We start from the raw sequence: 15,639 nt of genomic DNA, 5'->3' as shown, positions 1-15,639 counted from the left end.
CTAAGAAAATTATATTTATGCATATGAATCTTAAAAAACGAAAACACAAATACACAAATACATACATGGAAAAAGGTGAATTCCCTACCATGAAAATTACTTGGAATTGTCCTTTTTGCATTTTAGATGTGGTCCACAAAAAAAAAAGGTCTGATGATACTTCAAATGTTGTAGCAATTTAATTTAAGTGTATTTTTTATATTTTGCCACGAAATAAATGACAGGCAATGATACATCAAAAAGAATTGTCACTCGATGCTTTCAGCAGCAACGAAAATAAAAAAAATGAAATGTTGTAATAATTTGAGTACAATAAATGTAGAGGTCAAAGATGTCGCAACTCTTTTTTAAGCTATTATTTATTATTCAAGTAAAATATATTGCATGGCATAAATTATAATATATTTTCTGTTTCTTTCGGTTGGGTTCAAATATTCCCAGGGCAAGTATTTGTTAAACAACACATTACCATAATTAGGGCCATCATGATTATGGCCTTTCTTTATGCATTTAAGTTATGTGTTGTAGAGTATACAAAAATATGTCAGTTTGAGCGAAAGAAATATGCAAAGTGAACTATTGTGCGAGTCGTATGGCATCCACATACATAGACATAGACATATGTAAATGTGGAGCAGCAAAAAGTTCATAGTTTCTCATAGTTGATTAACCAGCCGCTTCGCTTCGCCTCGCCTCGCCTCGCCTCAGCAATGTGTCTAACACAATTAGAACGGCACAAAATAGCCAACATCTTTTTTTTTCCAGTAAGAACAGCAACAACAATGAGAACAACTAACCCAAATTTCATTTCTTGTTTATCTAAATTGCGTCAGTATTGCGTGTGTGTGTGTCAGTCAGTCAGTTTGTGAGTGTGAATCACTGAGTGAGTGCGTGAATCCAATGCCACACTACAATTTTAAGTATGCTAGCCTATGCAGATATCATCTAAAATAAATGATTTCATTATAAAAGCAATAAACTTTCTACAATTCTGAATATATTCCCAACACTTTGCAAGTGAATAAACAAAATTCAAGGCATATGCAAAGTCAGCAGCAGCAGCAGCAGCAGCAGGAGCAGTAAGTTGCTTAACTAATTCGATTTTAAAAATCGATTCAAATACAATATTTGTTGTCACAAGAAGTGAAGAAGAGTTTGCTGAATATGTTTGTTAACCTCTGGTTGTCAACAATCGGTTAGTTGACTAATGGCCCGCAAATACAATCGAAATACATACATAGATTCGCTTTTACAGCAGCTAAGTAATTCGTTCTGTTGAAATCCATTAAGTAATTTTTTTCACACAGAGAATAAGTCTAAATTGGACGGTCATTAGTATTACATCAATCTAACCATGCGGGCCCCTATAAGCCGATTACGTCGTTCTCGGCTCATCATTGGACTTGGGACTTTTAGCTGCTGCTTTTAGCCATGGTTACGGTTACCTGCACATCGCATTGTAACAAGGACACACAGCTGTGGACATTTCTCATATCGTCGTACAACAACTAGTTGCTACACAACATGTTGAACCCCCTTCGTCGTCATGTGATAAGGGTTTCGCTCTTATTGCAAACATTAAAGAGTTAATTACACGTCGTAGGTTAGAGAAATACAATGTAAATACCTATCGGAATACATTTGGTGATTTAATCACATCGAAATTGAAATGACCTTTTCAAGTGGAATTCTCATCATTATAATTATATTTTGTTTTTACCCTCTTCAAGGCTATAAAAAAATAAATATCAACTTTTGTGGTTTCGTTAGTTTGCCATATAGAAAATACAATTTTCTATTTATATAAATCTCGTTTTTTTTTTTAGCGTACATTAGGGAAAAACGCACCTAAAATTGTAATCTGAATGCGTGAAGACAGTGAGTGTATTTTTTTTAGTATTTTGTATTTTGGTTGATGGTTGTTTTTTGGTTTTTTGTTTCTTTGGCTAGCTTTTTAATGTGTTATGACAGCCGGCGAAATTAATTTCGTTGGTCCCGCTTCAAATTTGGACGAGTGAGAGTGAGTCGAAGCACTGCGACGTGCTCTGGGGCGTATGCGTAATATGTGTGCGAGTGTGCATATATGTGCGTGCATGTGTGTGTGTTTGTTTACAGCTAAAAATAATCTCGTTCAATGTTGCCAGCGTCGCGACGCGACGCGTTGAGTTGAGACGTGGAACATTTTTCCATTTCCAATTCCATTCCCTCTCTCTCTCTCTCTTACCCAGTGGCAAACTAGCGTCCGCCTTGCCTAGCCTCGAAGAAGACAAGTAGGAGGTGGAGAAGGAGAAGGAGGACGAGGAGGGGGGAGCAGCGAGCGGCCCCTCTTTCGGGGACAACAACAAGTGCTCGGTGTGCCAGCCGCCCGCTTGGCTTTGAGACTTTCAGCGACGTTCGCTTTTCTTTTTTTGTCGTACTTTTTTTTTTGTGCATTGTGCCGCCGTCTGGTGATGTTTTTCCATTTCTTTTGCATATGACGCGTAGTAGATTTTGTGCTAATTAAAATTTGTAATTATTTAGTATGAAACCAGAATAGTGGACGCCCCAGTTGTAGCATCAGCAGCCAGAGAAGCCAGAAGCCGAGGCCAGCAACAACAAAACAGGAAGTCGTTTTTCATCTTGGCCGACAAAAAAAAAAAATGTCCAAACCAAAACTCACATTTAATTCTGTCGTGTGACTAATGCAAAAACGCAACTCGTTTCAATTCATTTTTCTTATTTCCATTTTTCTACTCGCAAGTTGAACGACTTTTTACTAGGGCTCCCCACTTTTTTTCTTTTACTGTTGCTTAACTTGAGCTTTAAGCAGACGCATTTAAGTTGAAGTCTCTTTTTGTGTGTGTGTGTGAGAAATCAGGCCGGAAAATGGTAGATGAATAATGGAACTCAGGAAGACACACTGGCCATTAAATGGTTTTACAATCTATTGTTTAAGGCGAGCACAATACTTTAATTTCGCAAAGATTTATCGACCTCGACAAAAGAGTTGAAAGACTCAAGTTCCAAAGTTGGAAAATCAATTTCCCTATAATGTGCTTTGTTTTTGCTGACTAATACGCATTATTCACACTGTCCATTAGTAGTGATAAAATTGCACCTACATCTAGTAGTTGGCATGACTAAAGCGCAGCAACTTTGTAGAGCAGCGAAATAAATGAAACCAAATGAAAACCACAACCAATTATGAAGCATTCTTTTTATTTTTTGACAGTGTTTATGAGTCATTTGACTTATTACAAGCAGACAAACAGAGGAAAAACGTAAGAAAGATACAGCTGAGTGTGTTCAAATATACTAAGAATATACCATAAAAATACTAAAATATACCAAATGATGTATATTGTATATATTTATACAGTACTACATTGAAATAGTACTATAGTAGCACAAAAAATACTAAAATATACCAAAGGCTTTATTTTGTATAAATATATAGTACCACTCTCAAAATATACCATAGCATATATGCATATACCAAAAACACTAAAATATACCAAATGCTTTATTTGGAAAAATACTAAAATTTACCAATTGCTTCATTTGGTATATTTATATAGTACTGCGTTCAATTTATACCATAGCATATATACCGAAAAAATACTAAAATACAACAAAGGCTTTATTTTGTATATTTATATAGTATAATACATATACAAAAAATACTAAAATATATCAAATGCTTCATTTTGTATATTTATATAGTACTACATTCAAGATATACCATAAAATATCATCTCGGTTGTTTAAAAATGCCTGCTTCTGCCTGTTCCTTACATTTTCTGAATGCACAAAGTTATAATACCCGTCTACCCTATGGGCAGCGGGTATGTTATAATTAGCAGTAATTGTCTAATTGCTGAAAATCGAACTGTAAACGACGATGCATAAATCGCAAAATTAGAAAAATTGTTGCCAAGCACTTGGCGACGTCATTAACATTGGCAACGACGACGACGACCAAATGGCAAAAAAGTGAACCGAATGTTAATGGGGCATCCAAAAAATGAAAATGGCAATGGGCAATTTGGAGTGTGAATGTGCTAGAGACTGTGGGTGGCAGCTGCTCCTCCACCCCCTCCTTCCTCCCTCCATCCACTCACATGTGCAATTTGTGCTGCTTGCTGCTGGCTGAGCTCCACTTGCAGCTCGGAATGCGCGCTCATCATAAACAGCGTCATAATTAATGCAACAATAAGAACAACAATGCAGCACTCAGCACTCGCTCGCTCTCATACACGCACTCTCTCTTTCTTTTGCACACTCTCTCCCGCTCTTCATCTCTCTCTCTCTCTCTCTTTCTGTCTCTCTCTCGCTGGCTGAGCTTAGCCAAGTCGGGCACTGGGCGTGCCGCCTGTGGCATCCAGCTCGGCTTTTGCTCGGCTCGTCGATGACAGTTTCGCCTCGCCTCGCCACTGTTGACGTTTATTTTTTACTTTTTTTTTTTTGTTTTCTGCTTAGCTTAGATCTATCCTGAGTATATATAGTATATATACAAATGTGTATGTGCGTGTGTTCGTCTTGATTATGCCTTTTTGTGTGTGCTTTTGTTACTCATTGCCAGCATTTTATGCTTGCGGCTGGCGGCTCACTGTTTGCTGCTTACTTGCTGATGACCGGCGGATATCATCAACGCGATAGCAACAACTACAATAACAACAACAACAACAACAACAGCAGCAACAGCAACACGGCTTTTATTGTTATTGTTATCAGCAAGCGCAAAAGCAAAAGCAAAAGCAGCCAACGAGGCCGAGCAATGTCGACGACGACGACGACGCCAACAGCAGTGTCAGAAATTTATTTTCATTAACAAGTTGACAAACGTACTGAACATGCCAAAGGGGAGAGAGAAGAGGAGGAGAGAGAAGAGAATGGCAGCCAACACTCGCCGGACGACACCGAGCGAGGTGTTTCTATGTGTGTGTGTGTGTGTTTGTGTGAAAACACTTCCTCCTCCTCCTTCTACTCAGCGCAGCTCGACACTTTGCCATTCCATTCTGACGAGCGCGAATACGAAAGTGCAAAATGAAATGTAAGCAAAAGGGAAATAAAATGTTGGCCATCGCAAGGTCAACACAACTACGTGCTACCCTGCAAAATTGTTAAGGAGCGAGAGAGGAGGCATTAATTCCAACTATAGACGATAGAATATATATTCTATACTTGTTGAAAATAAAAATGCATATTAAATTCATGATGAATGATGAATCTTAAATCTGCTATGTGTTTTACAGTCGAGCACACTTAGTTGCACTGATATATTTGTAGCGATGTGTTCCGATATCGATGTTTGACAAAAAAAAAAACGGTCCTCTAATTTTATAATGTAAGCAGCATTATATTATGGTTATAATTTTAAGTTTTGTAACGTAAAAAAAATAATAACCAAAAAAGAATTTTAAGGAAGTTCTTATTTCAAATGTTTAGATATTTTAATAGAATGAAGCATGTTTTTTTTTTTAAATTTATTATTATTTTATAACTTATTTCCGATGTTTTCTTGACATCGATGTTAAGTGATTTATCGATGTTCTATTTTGAAAAAATCAACGGATATGGACATCGATGTTTTCAATTGAATTTGCATCATGAATTCCCGATTTAAGTTACAGCGTATGTGGCAGTCGAGCATGCTCCTTGCATAACACACAACTAAATAAATAAACTAATAGTAATTCAAACTGATTAATGTTGGGGCATTTATTTCACTCTATAGTCGAGCAGACTCGACTGCACTCGCTGCCTTCGAAGTATTTCTAAAGCAATGCATAAATAAATGATAAATGTTTTTCATAGCAAGTGCAAATATGTATTGTTGGGTGCATTATAGTCTATCAGACTCGATACACAATTGTCACTGGCATTGATAAATTGTGTGTATACACGTGTTTTATTTATCAACGGTCAAAGGTGCAAAATGATTGCTGAAATCGGACTTGTGTGGAGAGTGCATAAAAGTCGAGCACACTCGATACGCATTTGCATACACAAAAGCAAGTGAAAATCCTTGGGAAAAAAAGCTTTTCGACTAACAACTTACTTGTTTACGAATTTGTATTTATTATTGATGTGACAAACTACAGCTCACAAGTGCCATAAAACTAGATATAGTCCACCTCCATTTCCATTTCCATATCCACTTCCATCTCCATCTCCATATCATTATGTCACCCGCACGTGTGATGGCAGCCTAAATGGAGTTTTGCTTATAGATGGCCATGACAATAGATGTATTTTTCTCTCAGTCAAATAAAAGTCAAAGATGGCGGAGCCAAGCTTGTGGCTCTTTTCTCTTTGATTTTAATATGATTATTCTATTTCGACATATTCCTCCGTTTTATAGTCTCATTCATTTTTGTTGTTGTTGTGCACGAGTCAGATTATCTTTATCTACATGTGTATAATAAATAAGTGAGCTATGCTAGAGAACTGTTTTGCTAGAATGGCCGAGAGATAATGTAGTCAGTCAGCAGCAGACCCAAGTACCCGCAATTTGCAGCTGTTGTCTTGTTTCTCTTGTCTGTGTGTGTGTGTGTGTGGCGTGGGACACACAACTTTGGTAGGCACGTGGTTGCAGGTGCAGCACAACAATGTGTGTGGGTGGTTGGTTTCATTTAAGTTCGAGACGCAAGTTTTCCAAATTCAATCAAAAAACTTGGCATAATCGTGAAATACACAAAAGAAAAGCGAAGCGAACCAAAGTCAACAACAGAAAGTTGCTGCGCTGTGTCCCCAAAGGTTCGAAAAGTGGTTCGAGTTCGAAGTCGGGTTCGGTTCGGTTTGGGTCGGGTCGGGATCGGGGTTCGGGTTTTCGGTTCAAATCGGGATTTTATTTGGTAGCAGGTCATGAAGTTGCTGTGGGTTTCTTGTCGTTATCGTTGTTGTTGTTGTTGTGTAGGCGGCGTTGTTTGTTGCCCAAATTTGTCTTTGGCCTTTGAGCATTGAACAAGAAAATGATTAAGTAAATAAAAAGGCATCCAAACTTTTTGCCAGCCCAACCAAATCTTGTACTTCAATTCGATTGTATCGTGCTATGTGCTCCGGGAAATAAATCTACCCAAGATTTATGCTCTAAAGCTAGGTAATTTTCTGTATACACATAGAGAATATGTGTGTGGCATGGGCTTGAGAATGTCGACTAATTGAAACCATAAGCACAGTTTGCCCTAATATAATTAGTCAAATGCTTTTGCTTTGGAGCACTTGACGCACACACACACACACACACTTACTCAACATAAACAACAACAAAAACAACAATCGAAGTAGCCTAAAGCAACAACAAAGTATAAGGCAATAGGTAATTTGTGCTCTACTAATAAAATAAAAGCCGCAATTACAATGGCAAGGCAACAGCAAGAGCAAGAGCAAGGGCAACAACACAACATCGACAGGATGTTTTTGTATGTGGGTCCAATAGCAAATCCTTGAAATGCTTTTAACACAAATTACAAACGTATTTAATTGAAATCACTCGGAGATGTAACCACAAGCAATAATAACAAAGGAAAAGAATGTTTAAGACATTTCTAAGGTGATATTCAAGATATTCATACAGTTATTCTCTTCAACGTTCCTTCTCATTACATCTCAACTCCAAATGAATTATGTTTACCTGTCAATGACAAGCACCAAAGCAATGCTGGCAAATTCCAAATCAGACAAAATGGAAATGGAAAATTCATCGCAATTAATATATTACTTTCTCCTCGATTACGATTATTACAATAAATAACCCAACACACAACAAAACAGCAACAGCTGCAGCGGAAATATTTATGATAACCACTTTGCATACGAGTTTCAATAATAATAGCCACATTAAAGAAATTAAGAAAGAATTCTTAATGCAAATGGAATTCCATTTTTGGTTTTAGCAAACAAACGAAAAACACGATAAATATGCGTGAATTCTTGGAAACAAAATCTAATCAGTGATAATTTCTATATACATATATGTATATACATATGTATATATATTACGTGTTTTTGCAAAATGCGAAAACTGATCTCTGAACCATAAAATCGGTTACAGAAACGTTTTGTATCAGTACAAATCTAATCGCAAAACGAAATGCAAATGTTTTTTTTACACGTGTTGCGACGTTTAACAAACAAACCGCATGCCAATCAAAATATATAATATTAACTAGTGATTAAGAATTGAATTTCAAGTTAAATTAAGCGGAATTCACTTAAATTAATGAAACATTCTTTTGCCAATCAGTGGCGATCATAACATTTGTAAATTATTAGTCTCGTGAATCAAAGAACCGTTTCCTCATTCCCCCTTCCCCTCGTTGCCTATCGCTCTCTTGTTAGTTTTTAATAAAAACGTGAAATGGGAAAGTTGAAATTCGTTTTCGCTGCCGCCGAGTTGCTTGGTCACTTGAATCGAATAATCAAATAGATAACAGCAAAAAGCTAACTGAATTTGTGTATCTGACTGTGTCTTTGTGTGTGTTTATTTATGTGCTGCATGTGTGTGTGTGTGTGTGAGCTTTGGGCAACTGGTGGAAAATTCGACACCCGTGGCAAGGCGAAACGTTCAATGGCGGCTTCTACAATTTCAATGGTTGCCTAGGCACTTGTGTCCAAGTGGACACAGAGGGGAGAGTTCACACACACACATAGTGAGAGGGGGTGAGCTGAGGGGGATGGCAGCGTTAACATGACGTATGTAGTTTAATTGTTCTTGTTGCTCTAGCTGTTGTTGCTATCGCTTGGATTCATGTGTAACAGCAGTTTTCTACTGATATATGTGTACAAGTGTGTGTGTATGTGTATATGTTGTACAGGTATTAGTTGGCATTGTTGCTGTTGTTGTTATTATTATTGTCCGCTTTAGTCGTAATTTGCGCGTGTTCTGCGCGTTTCGTTCGTTTTGTTGATTTTTTCAATTTTTCTGGGCGCGTCGTCGTCATCGCTTTGCTGACTTTGGTGGGGTGGTTTCGTTCGCTGACTTCGTTTGGTTTCTCTCATTGTGCAAAGGCCAAACACACACACTCGTACACTCACACACACACACACACTCGCACAGTACCTGTGGCATTCGCGTGCCAACAACAATGCGTTCACAAATCGCCAGCTGGCCCAAAACAAAACATAACATAACATTTGAAGCTAGCCAACTTTGTTCAACACTTGAAATTCAAAACGTATACACACATTCATACACTCCTGATATTTTCTAATTAAAATGCTAACACACAAATGACAGCTTGGCAACACACACACTTGTGACGCACAAAACAAAACCCCCCATCCCCCCTTCCAGAATCGAAAACCTGCAAGTCAACGATTAGCGATCCCGCATGCGAATTAATCCCCAATCTCTTAATCAGAATTCGCCGCATACCAATGCCAGAGTAAACCAAACCAAACAAAACAAACTCTCTCGCATGGCAACAATGCATGTATCACATGGCACATGGCGACGACGACGCGTCGAGTAGGTAAACAAACTGGAAAAAGGCAATTAAACAACAAGTGTAACGTATCGCAACTAGACAATGAACACTGAGCATGAATGAATCGCCAATAAACACGAGCACGAAACTACAACTTCAATGCAGAATGCATTTTCATGTGAACTAATACACAAAAGAATCAATATATTGATGCAACATGTTGAGGTTTTATTTTAAAACAATTTTCTACATTTTTTGTATATTCTATACTTTCCTTGTAATTGAAATGAACCTATAAAATAGGAAAAGCCGCAAATCCAACTTCAATTCTCTTTTTTCTTAATGCATTTTCATGTGAACTAATAAACAAAAGAATCTATAACACATCAATATATTGTGGTTTTATTTTAAAACAATTTTTCTTATTTTTTTTTGGATATTCTATACTTTTCTTCTAATTGGAATCAACATACAAAAGAGGAAAAACCACAAATCCAACTGCAACTCTCTTCACAAAGGAATTTTCAAATCTGTTTTCATAAACAAACGAATCTATAACGCATCAATATATTTTTAAATTTTAAATCCTAAATCGTCAATTCTTCCAAACAAGAACGTATCTACTTTTCTTATTAATATTTCAATTTCATATTTAATGCAAATCCGCAAACTACAAATTAGTTTTATATTCTATTATCTTTTTTTTGTAATTGAAATGCATTTAAATGAATGAAACTACAACTTAAATTCGCTTCGCATATCTATGAAAAGTAATAAACAAACAACAAACAACAAAATAGTTGAGAATGCCTATTTTAATATTTATGCAATTCCACAAACTACAAATTTTGCTTTATATTCTATTACCTGTTTTTACCTGTAAATTAACATTGTTGATTGTGCACGCCAACAATTTGCATAAATGCTATTTAAATTGTTTTGTATTAAAACGGCATTTTGGGTTTTAACCATTGCAAATGCTAATTGAATACTTTAGCCATATTGGCAAATTCTTTCAGTAAATATTAAATGGCAATTTAAAGCGTTTAATGTTTTGCTGTAAATTAAAAAGCAAATTCTAGTCAACTCTAAATGAAGAAAGTTGAGCGTAATATCGAGCAAGGATATTGAATTATGATTTAATTACTTTTATTGCTCTGTGAGGGCTGAGGAGAGTTAGCGGCGTGGGGGTCTGTGATGTGATGAAAGGAATCAAAGGCAAGCATAATTTAACAAACAAACAAACAAACTAAAGTCTATAGACTGCGGCAAGAAAGCGAAGCAAATAAACAAAGTTCAAGTTTCATTTAGCAAAGTGGTGGCGCTGTGGTGATGATGATGATGATGGTGCCAATTGGGAAAGGGTAGCGACAAAAAATGGTGAGGCAAAAAAACCAAAAAAAAGAAAAACTGAAATATAAATAACTAAAAATTATTATTTAAATGGGGACAAAGGCGAGAAAGAATGACGCTTTGCAATTTGGACGTATAATTGAATACCCTGCAAAAAAACTAGGGCATAGGGGAAGCCAGACCCCAATATGGATTGTATAGGGGACGGGGGGAAGATGACTCACTGGACGGACGAACAAAGTGCCTCACACACACAGACACACAATGAACAGAGTCAACAGCCAAATCCAAATGACGAACGGGTAAACAGTTTTTTTTTTTATTTTGTTGTTTTATTATATTTTTTTTTAAGGCAGGGTAACAACTGGTCGTCGTCATGGTCAGTGACTTGCTGCCTTCCCCTACCGCAAATGCCAAAGTAGAAGAGTGAAGAGTCGTCTTCTATCTTTCTGTCTCTCTCTTGCTTTTTGTCGGTTTTCCTTGACCATCTAGAGAGCGAAATGACGCCATTTGCAATTATGCATTACACTTCCTCCCCCTCCCATGACGATGATGTATCCTTTCAGAGTGACCAAATTTAAGGACAGAATGCCTGAGGATCGACCTGAACTATTTATTGCATATTTTAAAAGCCCCAAAGTGCACAAATAAATGTATTTGCAAAGCCAACATCAACATCACAACTCTGAATCCGAATGGACGTGGGACTCAATTGTCCTGCGGCATTTCCCATTTCACAGTAATCCACGAAAATTAAACAATCTGCGCAAAGTAAAGGGCGAATTGTAAATGACGAATCGCAATGCATTCCCATGCCATTTTTACTAGTTGGAAATTTCACAAAAAAAAAAAAATTAAAGATAAGAACACAAAATGTGAACATATGTTTGTCTGTAAATCCCCAGGGGAAATGACCATCTAAATACTACGTGTTCGCTGATAAATTTAATTAGTACGAAACAGTGGCAGGAGAACTGCAAAAGCTATCGATTGATTTGCGATAACATCGATTTTTTACTTTCTTTGGTGATAATATAAATTATACTTCAACTTTTCTAATAGAACTTTACATTTTCTATAAATTGATCAGTGGATATACATATGGAACATGCCTGTTTCCATTGAACATTTTTAACCATTTTTATAAACTTAGTATTAAATATTGCATGGAGTACTTCCGACTATAAAAATCATCTTTCATTTCTCAGACCATAAGAAAATTTGAATGCAGAGAAACTGCCAAGATTTTAAGGGATTGTCAAATTGAATGATTGAAATACTTACGGATAGAAGAAGAAGAGAAATGTGGTCAGTAAGAGGACAATCCATGCGAAAGTCGCCGGAATGTAGCGGGTTTTCACATCGCATTTGGGCATTGTGTATGTGTATGTGTTGTATCTGTTGTTATGCTTGTTGTTTCTGCCCCAACGTCAGTTGGCGTCTCCGTTTTGTGGCTTTGGATGACGATGCTGCTGATGATGCAGTTGTAGTTGTTGTTGTAGTTGTTCCAGTTGCTGTTGTTGTAGTAATAGTGATGGTAGTAGTAGAAATAGTAGTAGACTTAGTCGATAGCTCGATAACGATGACGATAGCGTTAACGGTGACGTAGCGATGCCGGATCGTATGCAACTGCAAGTGCAAGACAGAGACGGAAAACGATGTAAGAGACGGCGAGGCGACGACGCGTAATTTTGGATCGAGCGTGTTGTTGTTTTTTTTATTCGATTTTTATTTATTTAGTAATTGCTGCTGCTAGCTGTGGTATTTGTTGTTATTAGGTTGTGTCGCTAGTGCAACAATTACAAGTTGATTTTCCAGCTCCAGCTTCTGTCTCACTTTTGTAATTTTGCGAACGTTTTGTTGCTGCTGCTGCTGCTGTTTGCTGTGAATTAGGCGACGTTATAAAAACACATCGTCACACACCCACTCACACACCCACACATACACAAACGCATACGCACACAAAGCGTGGTGGAGCAACGCGATTTTCGCTTTATCCAAATGAAAACTATTTTAATTGTTTGCTCTTGGCGCTAGCCTAGCATTTTGTTGTTGTCGTTGTTGTTGTGGCTGTTGCCGTGCTTCTTCTTCCCTTTTCGGTCAGTGTGTTCGTAATTTTGTACTCCTGTTTTTCTTGTCTGTTATTTTTTTTTGCCTGTCGCCCTTTTTGCTGTCGTTCGTTATTCTTGGTTCCCACCTTGCGCTCTTTCGATTCGTTTGCGTTTTTTCTCCTATATACATTCGAGTTGCTGCTGCTGTTTCTTCGTCTTCTTATTATTCTTCTTGTTCTGGCTTTTTAATGCTTTTTTCTACACACACACACACACATACACCACTCGCATACACAGCCACAAACGTACGCACGTTGTTGCAATTTTTTTTGCGATATTCCTCGAGTCCGTCGTTCGTTCGTCCGCTTTTCACCTCTCCACCACTCTCCACACTCCACTCTCCGCACCCAACACCACTCCACACAACAAGCGGCGGCAGTGATGATGGCTGATGGCGTTGCCTGCAGTAGTAGTTGTTGTTGGTTGGTTGATTCGTTGGTTGGTTGCTTGGTGTTTGCTATTTTTTTTTATCCGTGTGCGCTTCTTAACTTTCAATCGAAACAAAGTGCAGCACATACATCACTTTTGTAACGAACACTTTTTTTGGTTTGCACTTCATTCCAATTATGCACTTTTTGGTATATATGTATTTACGAAAAAATAAATAAAAAAAATAACCACAACACCGCGCTCGCTGTGCATAATTTCCTCGCCCGTCAGCGTGACCGCAAGTTCAATTTTGAGATATACCAACCAACTTCTGGCCTCCACAAAAATATACATAAAAATACCCCATTTTCGTTTTGCACAAAAATATCTATAAAAATACTAGCTGGTACACACTGAAAATATTTTAACACAGCGGCGTGGGTTTTTAAAATTTTGTTTTGTTTATAAAAACGATATTTTCAAACTACACTGCTTTGAGTAAAAAAGTAATCATTAAAAAAATATAAATTTTTGTTTAAGTTGAATAGAATTAACAAAATGTATCAAAAGTATTTCTCAAGCCTTTAGTATTTTATCATCATCTGGTCACACAATTGAAAATTAGTATCTGTTAACAAAATGCACTTACTAACAGTAGTCTATCGATGTTTTTTATCAACTAACGATCTGTTTGCATAGGAAATTCGTTATAAATTCCCAATGTGAAAATAAATCTGCTTAAACCCTTTGTGGCTTGATTAGTATTTAGACATAATATGATGCAGCATTGTTTTCTTTTTATTTAATCATTAAGCCCAACTGAGCAGTGCTGTACATGTAGTATTTAAATACTACAAAATATTTGAGTATCGATAAGTGCAGTCGCACATTGTGAATGGCATTTTACAACACTACAACCGCAAATGTATTCTCGTTTCTCGCTGCTACCCTATAAAATTTTGCAATAAAAAAGGCAGTTTTATAAAATATTAAAACGCCGAAAAAGTGACTGTGCTTGTGCAATAAAAATTTAAGCGTTACCAAAGTTCTTACAATCTAAAGCAGCTGAGTCTTTTTTCAAATAGTGTAATAGTGTGTGTGTGTGTCTGGTTGGTTTGGTTACTTGAGTCTTCGTCGCCGCCGAGCAGACGCCATCGCCCTATCGTCCATATCTACACATATATATATATATATATATATAGTGTATAGCCATGTCGCGAAGTGTGCGCGCCGAGACACGCAGCCGGGCCAAGGATGACATCAAGCGGGTAATGCAGGCCGTGGACAAGGTGCGGCACTGGGAGAAGAAATGGGTTACGATCAGCGATACCACGATGAAAATCTACAAATGGGTTCCGATCTCTTCGAACAGTGAGAAGAAATCGAAGTTACAGCTTAACAATAAGATCAGCGACAAGGAGAACTCACAGAAAGGCACGCCCACACCACCTCAAATAACGCCCAGTTATGCCGGTTTAACTGCCGATGATTCAAATACTTGTGAGTGTGAAGAATTGACGAATTGAAGGTCGAAGAGTGCATAAGAGTTGTTAATCCTCCACCCCTCCTAATCTTCTGTCAATACTAATATCCAATTCAATTCCTTGCTGCAGGTTTTTCGGTGGTGAGTGATAGCCAAGGAGCCGATTTTGTGTCCAGCATGCCCTTCTCGGAGGACTCCAATTCTCAAGGCAGCGACGGGCCAGTGAAGCGTCTGAAAACGAGTGATTAGCTAGATATGATCATTCACAGCTCCAGCTACAGTAGCTAAAGTAGCTTGGCGGGCCGTGTGAATGCGAAATTGTAATTATTTTATATATACATACATAGATTTTATACTTTATATTCTATTCAATATTTTTTTTTTTGATTTGCGAGTAGATTTTTAGCATATTACGATTATATTGAGTACGAAGATAATCATCTGCCTCACCAAGACTTAAGCAATTCTCCTATACGTCTAACCATAAGTAAAAAATATACACAAAAAAATAAAAAAGAAAATGATATAAAAAAAAAAACAAACACAAAACAAAACACGATTGTATGCATAACTTTTGATTGTAAACAAATACTATATACTAATTAGGTATAATCGTAATGTTTAATGCGCATTCTCGCAATGTTAGGGACATATATATTATATTAAATTACACATTGTATGTAGAATATAGTTAAGATATTAAGTCCAGTCAAAAGTCAGTCTTTTTGTAAACTGTACAACTCTCAGCTTTCGCTGCAAGAACATTATGTTTAGTTTGTAGACTTAGCACAAAATATTTCAATTTATTTATTCGCACATACAATAAACGCAAACACAACAAAATAAATCGAAGAGCAATCTGTTCACAAATATTTTAGTACAGCCTTTATTGCTTATAACATCCTCCCAAGCA

The 15,639-nt window shown here is 37.1% G+C and overlaps 2 protein-coding genes across 13 annotated transcripts in view; one reads left to right on the top strand and one right to left on the bottom strand.

Moving 5' to 3' along the window:
• LOC132795014 (palmitoyltransferase ZDHHC8) overlaps positions 1 to 13,552 on the bottom strand; it is a 34,892-nt gene extending 21,340 nt beyond the window's left edge. For 5 of the 11 annotated variants that reach the window (XR_009633403.1, XR_009633404.1, XM_060805412.1 and 2 more), the window contains exon 1: positions 12,048 to 13,552. Coding sequence is in view for 9 of the 11 variants with exons in the window: in XM_060805412.1 (XP_060661395.1) it covers positions 12,048 to 12,139 (92 nt within the window). In the remaining 2 variants the exon portion in view is untranslated. The remainder of the gene's footprint in view (positions 1 to 12,047) is intronic. The other 6 variants (XM_060805405.1, XM_060805408.1, XM_060805404.1 and 3 more) reach the window with 6 other exon arrangements.
• Positions 13,553 to 14,139: 587 nt separating this feature from the next.
• On the top strand, positions 14,140 to 15,322 carry LOC132795205 (B-cell CLL/lymphoma 7 protein family member A). Of its 2 annotated transcripts, XR_009633423.1 has the most exons (3): positions 14,140 to 14,743; positions 14,857 to 15,046; positions 15,125 to 15,322. XR_009633423.1 is itself a non-coding variant. In XM_060805791.1 (2 exons), exons 1-2 carry the CDS (start codon positions 14,455 to 14,457, stop codon positions 14,973 to 14,975), a joined length of 408 nt encoding a protein of 135 aa, XP_060661774.1. In that variant the 5' UTR covers positions 14,140 to 14,454; the 3' UTR covers positions 14,976 to 15,322. The 2 variants fall into 2 exon arrangements, 1 of the variants encoding a protein (XP_060661774.1); XM_060805791.1 differs by having other exon boundaries at positions 14,857 to 15,322.
• The last annotated feature ends 317 nt before the right edge of the window (positions 15,323 to 15,639 follow it).

This window comes from Drosophila nasuta, chromosome X (genome assembly GCF_023558535.2).
Source record: "Drosophila nasuta strain 15112-1781.00 chromosome X, ASM2355853v1, whole genome shotgun sequence".
Lineage (NCBI taxonomy): Eukaryota > Metazoa > Arthropoda > Insecta > Diptera > Drosophilidae > Drosophila > Drosophila nasuta.
This window is presented reverse-complemented; position numbering and strand designations above follow the sequence as displayed.

Excerpts from the sequence above, each read along its gene's own strand:
- LOC132795205 (XM_060805791.1), top strand. The coding sequence starts at position 14,455 with ATGTCGCGAAGTGTGCGCGCCGAGACACGCAGCCGGGCCAAGGATGAC. Across the intron at positions 14,744-14,856 it reads TGCCGATGATTCAAATACTT|GTTTTTCGGTGGTGAGTGAT; the intron begins GTGAGTGTGAAG and ends TCCTTGCTGCAG.